At 43.4% G+C, this 12,156-nt stretch overlaps 1 protein-coding gene across 12 annotated transcripts in view; it reads right to left on the bottom strand.

The window, feature by feature from the left end:
• KIAA1217 overlaps positions 1-12,156 on the bottom strand; it is a 240,377-nt gene that overhangs the window by 43,696 nt on the left and 184,525 nt on the right. For 11 of the 12 annotated variants that reach the window (XM_083823616.1, XM_083823623.1, XM_083823621.1 and 8 more), the window contains 3 exons: positions 9,448-10,280; positions 849-953; positions 352-404 (listed from right to left, as the gene is read on the bottom strand). In XM_083823616.1, the coding sequence (XP_083679742.1) occupies positions 352-404; positions 849-953; positions 9,448-10,280 (991 nt within the window). The remainder of the gene's footprint in view (positions 1-351; positions 405-848; positions 954-9,447; positions 10,281-12,156) is intronic. The other variant, XM_083823625.1, reaches the window with a different exon arrangement.

Genomic DNA, 12,156 nt, shown 5'->3' with positions numbered 1-12,156 from the left:
AGAATAGGAATGAAATATTTAGCCTTCTACAGCATTTTAGATACATCTGGGGTTAGTACAGACAGATATATACTATAGGTGGGATGAATCACTGCAAAATTCACCATATGCAGAAACTCTGTACCTCATTTAAACCATTCAGTGCAGGTGTGAAATTCATTCCACCTCAACCTGTCAGAAATTCCTTTCTTAACAAAGACATGACTGAATCCCATATCCTTAACTTAAACTTCACTTCTGACACTTCAGCTGTGGAAGGTAAAGTTGCCATTTCCATAAACTGGGATGCTGGTAAAGTTTGAGTTATTTATATACTAGAAGAAGTTGTAAATTTAAAATGAATTATCTTACCTGTAGCGTCAACGCTGCTTTTGCTGGACACAATTTTCAACATCATCTTCTCACTAAGCAATAAAAAGAAAAATCATAAATTTAACTTACTAACAATAAAACTGTGGTGAAGTTTATCATCAGTAAATTTAATGGCCTTGTTTAGCATATATACTTTTAATCTAAATCACCAGTAGCTTGTGAATTACTTTTTTAAAAAATCAATTTTTAATAGAAGTTAAGCAAGGAATGGGGTATAAGCAGCAGAAAGCACAGAGATGTAGCTACATTAATTCTTTTGTTAACACAAAGAAGAGTAATGCAGTTAATCTCCATTTATTCTTTGGCATATTCTTCCTCTCTGCCTAGCATTCTCACACGGGGATGATATAGATACTTTAAAATGATTGATGATTCAGGTTTTGTTTTTTTTTTTACTAATACATTAAAATACTATTTTTGTTGATTGATTACTAAAATCATTAGAGAGAAACAGATTTAATGAATTCTTTTTTTACCTAGAAGCATCTTTGCTATTACTTGTATTTGGCCCTTTAAAAAGCGCAGACTGAACAAGACCAGTTAAACTGGCAATCTGTTTCTCCATGGCTTGTATCCTCTCTCTGTAAGACAAGAGAACCGTTTGTTAAAGCCAGATATATTTGCTTTCAGACTTGTTTTTCTAGGTGAATGATTACCACAGGACTGGAAAGACACTACAGAGTTGTGCAAAGGCTCATTGGTATCAGTTTGCATATACCTTGTTACAGCAGCTTACCGTATCTTGGGTTGGACAGCTTTTGCATGGCAACAGACAATAAAAAAGACATCTGCATAGTTAAAAAACAGAACAGCAACCCGGATAATAAAATTCTAGTGACTGCACAAAAAAGGCATCTAAAACAATCAGTTAATGCTTCTTGGAACTAATTAAAATAATTTTTTTTCAGCATTATTATTATTTTTTTTCTTTCTCTCTCTCTCTTACCTTCACTGGGCCAAATGTTTTGCCTGTGTACAAGGTTTCAGGATTAAAAACTTTAGACTTCTTCTTGTTACTATTTTCAGTTTCCCCCAAAGCAGTATTTTTGTCTGTGAAGCATTTAATCTGCCCAAGCTGACGATTTCCCAGACCAAATCCCCTGCACCTGACATCGCAACTGTCTGCTCTGGAAAGGACAGCAGTGTGACAGACCAGGCACAAAACACCGAGCACAGACAGTGCAGCACAATGATATTGAAACAGATTTGTTTGTGCATACACATCCTGAGAAATTCCTAACAAGCAGAATAAAATAGAGGAAGAAGAACAGTAATAGGTACATTCAGTGTTTTCCATGAGGTACCAAAGGCCACTAAGCAACAACAATGACATTTTTTGGATAGAAGGACTAATGCTTGTGTGTTCGTCTTTGCCCATCATTTACACGAATGCGCATACTGGTCAGGTACCTGGTGACTTCCTTGGCAGTAGGCTCCACAGCAGCCTTTTGCTCACACAGGTACCTACTTTCACATGCCAGTATATCAGCAACACACCACAACGCAGACACATGTCAGCGTGGGACCTCAGCCAGGACCTTCTGAAAATGTGTCCTTCTATGCCAGCAGTTAAGTGACTGGGGAAACACACAAAGCAAACACTAACAGCGGGCTGTGATTTTGGAAGAGGTTGGGAACGAAACTTCTCAGAAAGCAAGAAGACCGGCAGCAATGGCTCATGAATGAAGATGGGACAGACAAAGGCCACATGGTCAGAGGTGGCACATTCAGCTCCAGATTTGGCCTGCCACAGGGGCCACCCGTCACCACTGTGGTGTCCTGGGAGCAGCTGAGCTCTGGCCACCCCCACCACCATTTGTTTGCAGCTTGGTGGCCAAAGCAATACTGCCAATTAATAAGGCCATATAAACTCAAACGTAGGTATTGATACAAGTTAAAGGCAAGCTGAAATGATACAAAGCGAGTAACCAGCTCAGCTCATTAGCCGGACAGGTTATCCAGGCTAATTATTTCATTCACTCTCCATGAATGAAATAGAGGTTTTTCTGGGATAGCACGCAGATACCATAGCTGGGAGAGACTCCAAGACACCAGACGTTGAGAAAACAGGACAGCAAAGCAATTAATGAGATGCTAACAGACACAAGGAGGGAACAAGAGGATGTTCAGTCAGTCCCCAGCTAGCAGACGCGTTCTTACTGCGATTGAATACAGCGTGCGCTCCTTACTTTTCTGTCTTCATGTTGAAAGGTATTTTGAGCGGTGGTGAGAAGACTAGTGAATCTGACCTAATTCACTTCAAACCAAGAAATATGTTACAGAATTTCCACTGTTACAAGTTTTAAAATAAGAAACCGGTTCAGGCTACAGTAACCTTTGGAACAAAAACAAGTACAAAAACCCTGGGATAAATATATTCTAACAAACTTCAATGCAACATTTTTGACACTTAATAACGAAAACATTTTTTTCCCCCAGAAAATCATCACAAACCCTTCCTGGAACTAAACTCAATTGGAAGTCTATCTGCTTTACCAATTCATAAATATGATGTTTTTTCCATCCCACATTCGATAATCTGGAAACAATTTTCTGCTTCAAATGAGATTATGGCAACACAAAGCCGATCTTGTCCTTTGCCATGAAATCTAGGAAAATATGTTGTTAAGAGGGAGAGGGATGTTCCAGAGATAGGAGATGATGAAAAACGAATGAAACACTGGAATCAATTGCACAGAGCACATTACTTTTCATATGGTAAAAGCATTAAGAATGTGAAGAATCTACACATGCTCTGGAGTCGGTCCGTTAAACACAAGGCAGGATTTTTCCCCTAATCGTTTCACTGTAATACCCAGACTCATTACAGCCATTAGCACCAAACATTTCAAAAACAGGTGTCTGAAAGGAGGCGCCTTTCAGGCATTAAATAAAACAAGCCGATTTTCAGAGACCTGGCAGTCTGACTGAGGGCGGCAGGAGGCAGGGGCAGGGAGGGACGTGGCTGGCCCAGCAGCATAGCCATGCTGGGCTGACGTGGCTGGAGAGCTGGTGGCATCCCGCTGCCTGCTACGTGGCCCAGCAATGACGGCTCCACAGCCACCCCAGCTCCCCTGTGAAGGGATGGAGCCATTCTGGCTTCTGACACTGCTGTGGCCCAGCAGAGCCAGGTGCTTCAGAGGAAGAGAACCAGCTTTTACCTCAGCCTCTGTTGAGGGATGCTGGCACTGTGGTGACAGTCAGATATTTTTGTTCCTCAACTTTATATTCTCTATCTCTCACTATGTTCTAGGAGAGGGAAGGTGGGGAGAACAGCCTGCCACTACCATCCCTTCCTGCACCAGGCCGGCTGGTGTCCCCATGGACATGGCAGGCCAAGGTCCCTGTGGATGGGGCAGGCTGGGGTCCCTGTGCTGTGGGGCAGACTGTTGTCCCCATGGATGGGGCAGGCCAAGATCCCTGTGGATGGGGCAGGCTGGGGTCCCTGTGCTGTGGGGCAGGCTGTTGTCCCCATGGATGGGGCAGGCCAGTGTCCCTGTGGACAGGGCAGGCTGGTATGTGGAGCACCAGGCTAGAGGGGCAGGCAGAAAAACCGTCTTTGCTGGTGCCTCTTTGTCGGCTGGGAGCACACAGAGGATGAAGCCCAGCTCTGTTCCCAGATTAATTTCCTAGATAAATCCACATCTCTCCACCACCCAGGAAGAGCAGGGAGGGTCACTTCTACAGCACTTAGGAAAGAATATGCTTTTTATCGGCCTGGGCACCAAAGGGCATTGTTTCACATTGTTTTCCAGTGAATGCTGGGGGATCCAGACTTGGTGTGGTGAAGGAGGAAAGGAGGAGACAAGGTCAGAAGCAACTCCCAGCTCTAGCAAGCCTCTTGGACAGACTTGGCTTCAGCTTGTGTCACACACAAACCTCTGCCAGCAAAGCAGGCATGAGCTCCTTGCCTGCCCTCTTCTTCCTGGCAGCCTGTTTCACAGCCCCAGGTACACCCAAGCACTTGGGCCCTGCCTCAGGATCTCACTCCCCACATTCAGCAGAAGCAAAACAAGCCCTTGCCTCTCTGGCTCTGCACTGAGACATCAGGTTTCATCACCAGGTTTCTTCACTGCAGCTTCACTAAGGCTTTATGTCATTCCCTGCAGCTAACTGAAAGTAATCCCAAGCTGGGTAGAGTGTATTGCTAAATTGGTATATACTATGATGCTATTTAAGCATAATTTTCATATTTCTTCCTTTTCCTGGGAACATCCTTATTATTCACATCACTGAGAAGATGCTTTGTATAGACACAAACTAGAACTGGGCCGTGTAACCGTTCGTTCATGTTCTTATCCTACCCTAGGCAGTGCAGTGATCATCCATAACAGACATACTCACATACCAAGTCTGACACCACAAACTAATTAGCACACTGTCCTGGAGAAGGATTTACAGTGACTTCATATTTTATAGCTAAACAGTAAGTGAAGTATGTGTAGTAATAAAAAGAAGGTCAGAGACAGGGAAAAAATACATTTCTTTTTACATCACCCTATGAGAGAAACATTTAATTGGATTTTTTTTTTTATCTCACTGAAAAAGAAAAGGAACAGGAGTAGGTTGTTTTTCCCCATGGCTTCTCTAGCACAAAGTGAAAGTGGCACAGTCAGACTTCATCCCAAATTCCCCCCCAAAATAGCAGAGCTGATCTCCTGGAAGGGTGTGAAGCAGAGAACAGCAGAACTCTTCTGTATTCTGCTCTCTTCCCAAGGGAAAAATTATGCACAGCTGAATATTTCAATCTTCTATGAATATGGTTAAATTCAATCTTTCTGCAGCTTGAAGCTGATGTGGAAATGTAGACTATGAAGTGCTATCAGCTTTGATACTATCTGATAACTGACAGACGTCTGGGGAGAGGCTGAAGTCATTTGGATTGTTCAGCCCAGAGCAGAGCAGGCTGAGGGGAGGCCTCATGGCGGCCTGCAGCTCCCTCACGAGGGGAGCGGAGGGGCAGGCGCTGAGCTCTGCTCTCTGGGGACAGCGACAGGACCCGAGGGGACGGCATGGAGCTGGGACAGGGGAGGGTCAGGCTGGGTGTGAGGGAAAGGTTCTGCACCCAGAGGGTGGTCGGGCACTGGGACAGGCTCCCCAGGGAAGTGGTCACGGCACCGAGCCTTCTGGAGTTCAAGAAGCATTTGGACAGTGCTTTCAAACTTTTCGGGTGGTCCTCTGGGTACCTGGGAGCTGGACTCGATGATCCTTGTGGGTTCCTTCCAGTTCAGATATTCTAGTCCCTTCCAGTTCAGATATTCTATGATTCCATTCTTATCCAAAAGCCCACATCTCATTTTTCCTACAAATAATTCCTCCAACAGAAGGAAGCCAAGCAGCAGTTTACCTTGCCTCCATTTGTGTTGGTCACCCATCATTTTTGCCCAGTTATTCCAGTTTCATCACAAAGGAGGATGCATTTCTGTCTCTCTGGAAAGTGATACTGCTTCCAACTGCCAAGATATTTTCTGGGAGCTTCCAGATTGCAAACAACAGGCCATAGTCTGTAATGGGTGCAGCAAGCACACATTTCTATGGTTACTTGCAGTCCTACAGAGCAATCACACCACTGCCTGCCTTTGGGAGAGGCAGTACACAGCACTGTCTGAGAGGGTGCGTCTGCAAAGTTCATCTTTCTTGTCCCTCACTGTCCATGGCTTTACAGAGTATGACTGTTTTTTTTTTTTTTTTCCTAACGCATAGCTGTGTCCATCCGTACTTTAAAGTATCAAGCAATATGTGGTTTTATGATAGAAACAATATCCAATAACCTAAACATGGCTGTTACCCTTCAATCTCTAACTGCAAGCCATAAGTGGTGTATGTGATCACATTTTTTGTTCAGCGAACCATGTAACTTTCAGAACTGTCTACCATAAGCTACAGAAACAGGCCTTCCAAAATTGATGGTGAGTCATGGTTTAAACAGCTTATGCTCAGTTGCAAGAAGTTACGCATTCTTCCTGTAAACCTCATATTTAAGGGACGATGACTCCTCAAAGATGAACTGCTACAACCTGTTACAACATTTTAATTTTTGAAATCTCCATGAACTTGTTTCTTTTGACTGTTTTAAAAGTGCTTTATATAGAATGCCTCTGGTAAATGAACTACTGTGAGAATTTATTCAGTTCTTTATACAGCGGAATTAGCTACCTTGAAAATACCCGAGGTAAAACAGATAAAAGAAAGAATTACATGAAGCAATTAAATCCCCCTCAACTCTGACTTAAATAACAGGCTTAACAAGACTGATGTCTGCAATGCAAAATTAATGGGAAACTCCAAGAAGAAGAGATAGGAGATACCAGTTTTCATCTTTTTCATCTTTGGTAGACCCAAATCTGCTGTATTTAACACCCTAAAGGTAACAGGCTCATTTTCTTCAACAAGACCAAGATGTGCTCAGTGAGAGCTCTGATCTGCTATAAGTACTCAAGATATTCTGATGAAGTAAATATATATCCCACTTCAGCCACTGACTGGAAAAATTGAAGAATTAATGGAGGAAGAGAGATTTAGTTAACTTCTGGCATTGTCCAGAAAGGCCCATTTTAATTTTTCCTTCACTTTATACTAAAGCTGTGCATTGTCCCTGAGGTTGTGGCAGCACTACTTCAAGTTCATTTCTCAAAAGAGATGGTACAAGAGGTATTTCCTTTCTTCTCAGCACACTCCACTAGTGACTGAAGGAAAAACAGTGCTGAGATGATGGGTTTGATGCTCATAGAGGCCTCAGCCCCCTCTTAGTTATCTGCAGTGCTAAATGAGTGAGAATGGTGAGGCTCTCTTGTCTAGGTGCACAAGTGCATAAGACCTCCCTTCTCAGTATTACCAAGGCTAGCAGATAAGCAAACTTGCCTTTTTACTGCTACCCCACTGACACTGCACACATGCTGACTAACCACAATACCACTGACTTTCTATAGCCTGGGTTTTAGGCTCTTTGCAGAGCTGCCAGCAAGTGGGTAATGTGCATGACAGAGCAGCATCTCATTTTTACAGTTTCAGAGGATGAATTCAGCTCCATCTCTCCAATCCCAAAATATTCTTACTCACAGAAGCAAGACTAGCTGTACAGCTGATGTGTGGAAACTGTAAATATTACACAACAAGGTACAGGATGCTTTTCTGCCGTTATATACCTCACCATTCAGGTCTTCATAACAGAGGTGTAACAACTCAGCCCCTGCTGAAGCATGAAAAGAGCACCTCAGCCTTGACACACACAGCGTGCCTTATTTAGTTTAGTACAATCTCAATAGAGGTTGCTTTCAAAGTTTATTAAAGTATTACAAAGCTGAAACAAGGTACAGCACTTCTTATCTGTAAAACTGAAAAACACTTCTTGATATTGCAGTGGTTAGAAAACACACCAATTTGCATTAATTGCTTTTGGTATTTGGAATTATTTTTTTAAAAGTCACAGTTTCTCAAGGTTAAAAAAAAAACCACAACCTAAGAGCAGTTTTCAGAATGATTTTTTTAAATGTCATGTGGCCAATGAAAACCACTCTGAATTTTTAAGGTAATGTATTTATTTGGAAGTGTAATTATGCAAATGTTATTTTCATCACTGTAAATATATCTTGGGACTGGAACTAAAACTTCTGGTGCAAAGCTCCCTTTAAGGAGCTGCAGAACTACATGTATATTCACAAATACACAGCCTGTGTACCAGAGCGAACAGATGAGATGCCCAGAGAAGACAGAAAGTAGCATAGACTGGGAAGTTGTTGGTGTCCTCCCCCATTATCAGTCCCCTGACACAAAACTTGTACAATTTTTGATCTGATCTCTTGAATTAGAAGTGGAAAATGTAGTGCAAATTATTTCCTATTTGTAATATTGGATGCTTGAAATGAGATTTCAGGTACATGCATCTTTTTCTTGGAAATAATAGATACAAATCAGGTTTCACTGACCCTAGACTGTAATAGCCCCTTGTGTCAATGTAATTTCCAACTTGATATCATCATATAATTTTTTGAAGATGGCTGATTTTCTCCCATCCTCCATTTTCTCCCCAGCAAGGGACCTCACAACCCGTTATTCTTTCTGCCTAGTGTGGTCAGAGGCAAATAACTGTTGATCAAGTTGCTGAGATGGAAGGGATGTTTGAGGGCCACATGAAGCTCTGTACCTCCCCAGTGGTTTAAGGCAGTCAGTAGTTACCTTTGGCCTTTGTGAGCTCAGCATTTTCCAGCTATTCATCTTCACTTCCCTAAAGAGCTCTATAAAAGTTAACAGCACAATCAATACGCTAGAGATTAGAGCAACTCATACACATACACAATAACGGACTGGCAGGGTAACGATTTTTCTTTCCTAGTGCAGGGTCTGTAGCAGGAGAAGCCTTCACAGACCTTTGTGTGAATCTAGTCCTTAAAAGACAGGAGAGATCATTGTCATCATTCTCAGCGCAGAAAAGTTAACAACAGTCAGGTCACCAACTATTTGTGATGCTAGGTAAAAATCATTGGGAACAACATTCTTGTTTCAATTTCTTCCCTGGGACAGACTTGCTCTTCTCAGCAGTTTCCCCTCGAGGAACATTATTATAAACAACTGTCCTATTTTTATGCAAATTCATGTTTTACAGGAGATAAGACAGTAATGATAAATTCTTCCCATTTCCTAACACTAGATGAGAAAAACTCCACTCCATAAAGAACCAAAATTGTAATATCAGAGTGTCATTCTTAACGGGGGTGAAATATATTCCCTTATTAGCGGGAACAGAACATCATTTGTTCTTGTAACATGATCTGGTTGTCTGGAAAGAAAAATCCTAGTTAATCATTTTATTTTATTATATTTTTTCCAATGACTGAAATTTACACAAATGAAAATAACTAGGGATTCATCATGGGCTGACAATACTTTCAGATTAATAACGGGCGGTGTCGCATCTCCTCTAAATTACTAACTACCTTGACAGACAGCTAATAAACACTGTAGCCCAGCGCAGCAGCCTCCTACACATCACATCGTCCCCCGGGTGTACGACGACACAAGATGCGCATATTAGGAACATTTCTCATTTGCATAAATTAAGCTCCATCTCTGCCTTACCTTGTCTCCTTGTCCTTGGGCATCGCAGGAGACCCATAGCTGAAAGCCTGTTTGTCGACGGGAGACGGCACCACCTCAGCCATGCCCGGGAGGCCGAGGGCGCTCCGCACTTTGGCATCCACAAACACAGGCGGTCCCGGCTCCTTTTTGAAGGACTGGCGGCTGGGGGAAGACCTGTCAGGCTGGATGGCGTGGGGGGGAACGTGGGCGCTATGGTGCGGATGGATATCGATCATGCGCATGTCAGCCACCCGGTGGGGGGACGCGGGAGGCGTTTTAGAGCTGAGCGTGGGCAAATGGCTCTCCGGGTACTTTCGTGGCTTTTGTCTGTACAAGGACTGCTCCAGCATTTCAGGCGGCATAGAGGGGTTACAGTAAGTGCTTGATGACCTCATGGCACTGCGATGGTAGGCTACAATGTGATCGGGGACATCGAGGGGGTGTCCGGTGTGGGGTGCGGCCACACTCATCCTCCCCTCGTGAAACAAGTAGGGGTCCCCGTACAGACCTTCATTTCGGATCAGGGCAAGGTTTTTGTTACTCATGTCCTCATCTGGCTTCACGTCCCGCCTCTCCAGAATGGCGCTTGGGCTGGGCGATATGGAGCGCGATGCTGGCACGCTGGAGAGCCGGTCCCTGGGGATAGTGGCATTGCCTGGCACACCCATGGGCCGTCCCCCTCCGTAGGGGATCCTGGACGGAGAGGGAGGCATGGAGTGGGGCACCGGGGTGGAGGGTGGCGAGCTGGGCATCGCATGTGAAGGGTGTGTGGCAGATCCGGGGCGGGAAGCGCTCGGGCCGTCTCGGCCCGTATAAGCAATTTCCCTCTGCATCTGGAAACAAAAGGAAAAACGTACAGGATGTAAAATTACTGGATGAAGAAAAGATGATGTGGGTTGTGGCGACCTCCGCATCTACAGAATAAAAAAGAAAACTACCTGCAACACCAAATCATTTGTCATCTGCATAAATAAAACCTCTTGTGACCTCAGTGCCTAAAGAAAACAGCACCTATAGACAGCAATAAAATGGGCTGCATGTTAAAGGAATATGAGAGTCTTAAAAATGAGTTTGCTCATGCGAATACTATATTACCATTATCTGTTTTTCCCAAGCTGATATCAGGGCTTTTACTACCACATTTGTAGGAACATGTAGCTGGTACATGCTGTAACAGCTTATTGATCAGACACACACACCAGAGTTCACTGATTCCACACTATGAAGAAAATGCTGGTGCTCTGGCACCACAAATAAACCTGAACTCCTTAGACATGAGAAAATAAATATTACAACTAATTGTCCATTTGCTTCAGTGCAGGATTTGGCCTATTGCTAATACCTTGATGTGGTCTTTATTATGCAGAGGATACACAAAGCATAGGAGAACAACAGGCACCAACACTTACTGAGAGTAAGACACATGATTTGCATGAAAACGGTCAGCCCACATAAAACATGTGCCAAAGGTTCCTGCACCACAACCAAAGATAACTGAGCTTTGGAAGATTTGTAGGGAACATACTCAGAAAATATTTTATTACAGTTTTCTAATCATCAGCAGCAACTGCCAGCAGTAAGGAATGAATAAGCAAGGAAATGAAAGGGAAAAGTTCCTTAACAGTATATTAGTGCTTTGCTAACTAAGGCCATAGCCAAAACCTGCAGTGAATACATGTGCTTCTGAAACTGCAACATCACACTGCCCAGCAATGACCTCTCCAGGTGACTGAACATTGTCAATGATGGACACAGGAGAAATTCTCCCTCTAGCAAGCATCATGTGCCTGCTCTGGTGCCATTCGGATAAAGTGGAAAAACAGGGAAATGAAGAAGTAAAGTTGGCTTCCACCAAGTGCATTAAACAAAATTACAGCTTCTAGAATTTGTGCTTGCAATTTCAGCTTCCCTCTCCATCATTTCCAAGGGACTGTAGAAAACCAAGTGTCACCAAGCCCAACTACACGTTCCTGAAGTTACACAGTACACGCTCATGTGTAGTGGATGCCATTGATCTGAAATCTTCGCCATTTTTTCCCCTCTCACTTCTTGCTTTGACAATATGACTGGATTCGCTGCAGTAACAGTGATCCATGCCTGATGAAGCAAGAAGTTATATTCTATTCCTGCCCCACCACAGGTTTTTCCACTGGCAAGGGAATTGCACTAGCGGTATATAAACAATAGCTGTTCTCATCACAGCAGGCTCTGCACTTGGGAATTACAAATGACGTTCCCCAGGGCCAGAGATCAAAAGTCTGCAGTATCAAATATCAAAAAGAAGAAAGGAGATAACCTGACTGTGGCAGCAGCAATAATAAATAAGTGCAAACAGAACAAAGGAGTGCGCAGGGATGCGTCATAAACGAGCCGACAAAAGTTATCCGGCCAAAGGGGAACATGGGATAATTTGTTTCATTTGCACAGAGAACTACTGAAATTTACAATAATATATAACTAAACGGTATTAATAAAATTATCAGTGGGCATTCAACACAGTTCTCCATCTGGCTTGAAGAAACGCTGCAGCATACCAAGCTGGATTGTGCATTCAGACTCTGGACCTGAGCCAACAGAACAAAAAGACTCCTACTGAATCTGAGCTGCTTTGGGATCATGCCTCCAGGGATAGGCAGCACTAGATGTTTTGCGATGAGAGAAGAGCACGGGGGGATGAAACACCTCCTTGGTCCCCACCATACAAGCTAT

This window comes from Anser anser (assembly GCF_964211835.1).
Source record: "Anser anser genome assembly, chromosome: 2".
In the NCBI taxonomy this organism is placed as follows: Eukaryota; Metazoa; Chordata; class Aves; order Anseriformes; family Anatidae; genus Anser; species Anser anser.
Note: the sequence above shows the minus strand (reverse complement) of the source record. Positions and strands in the feature narration are given on the sequence as shown.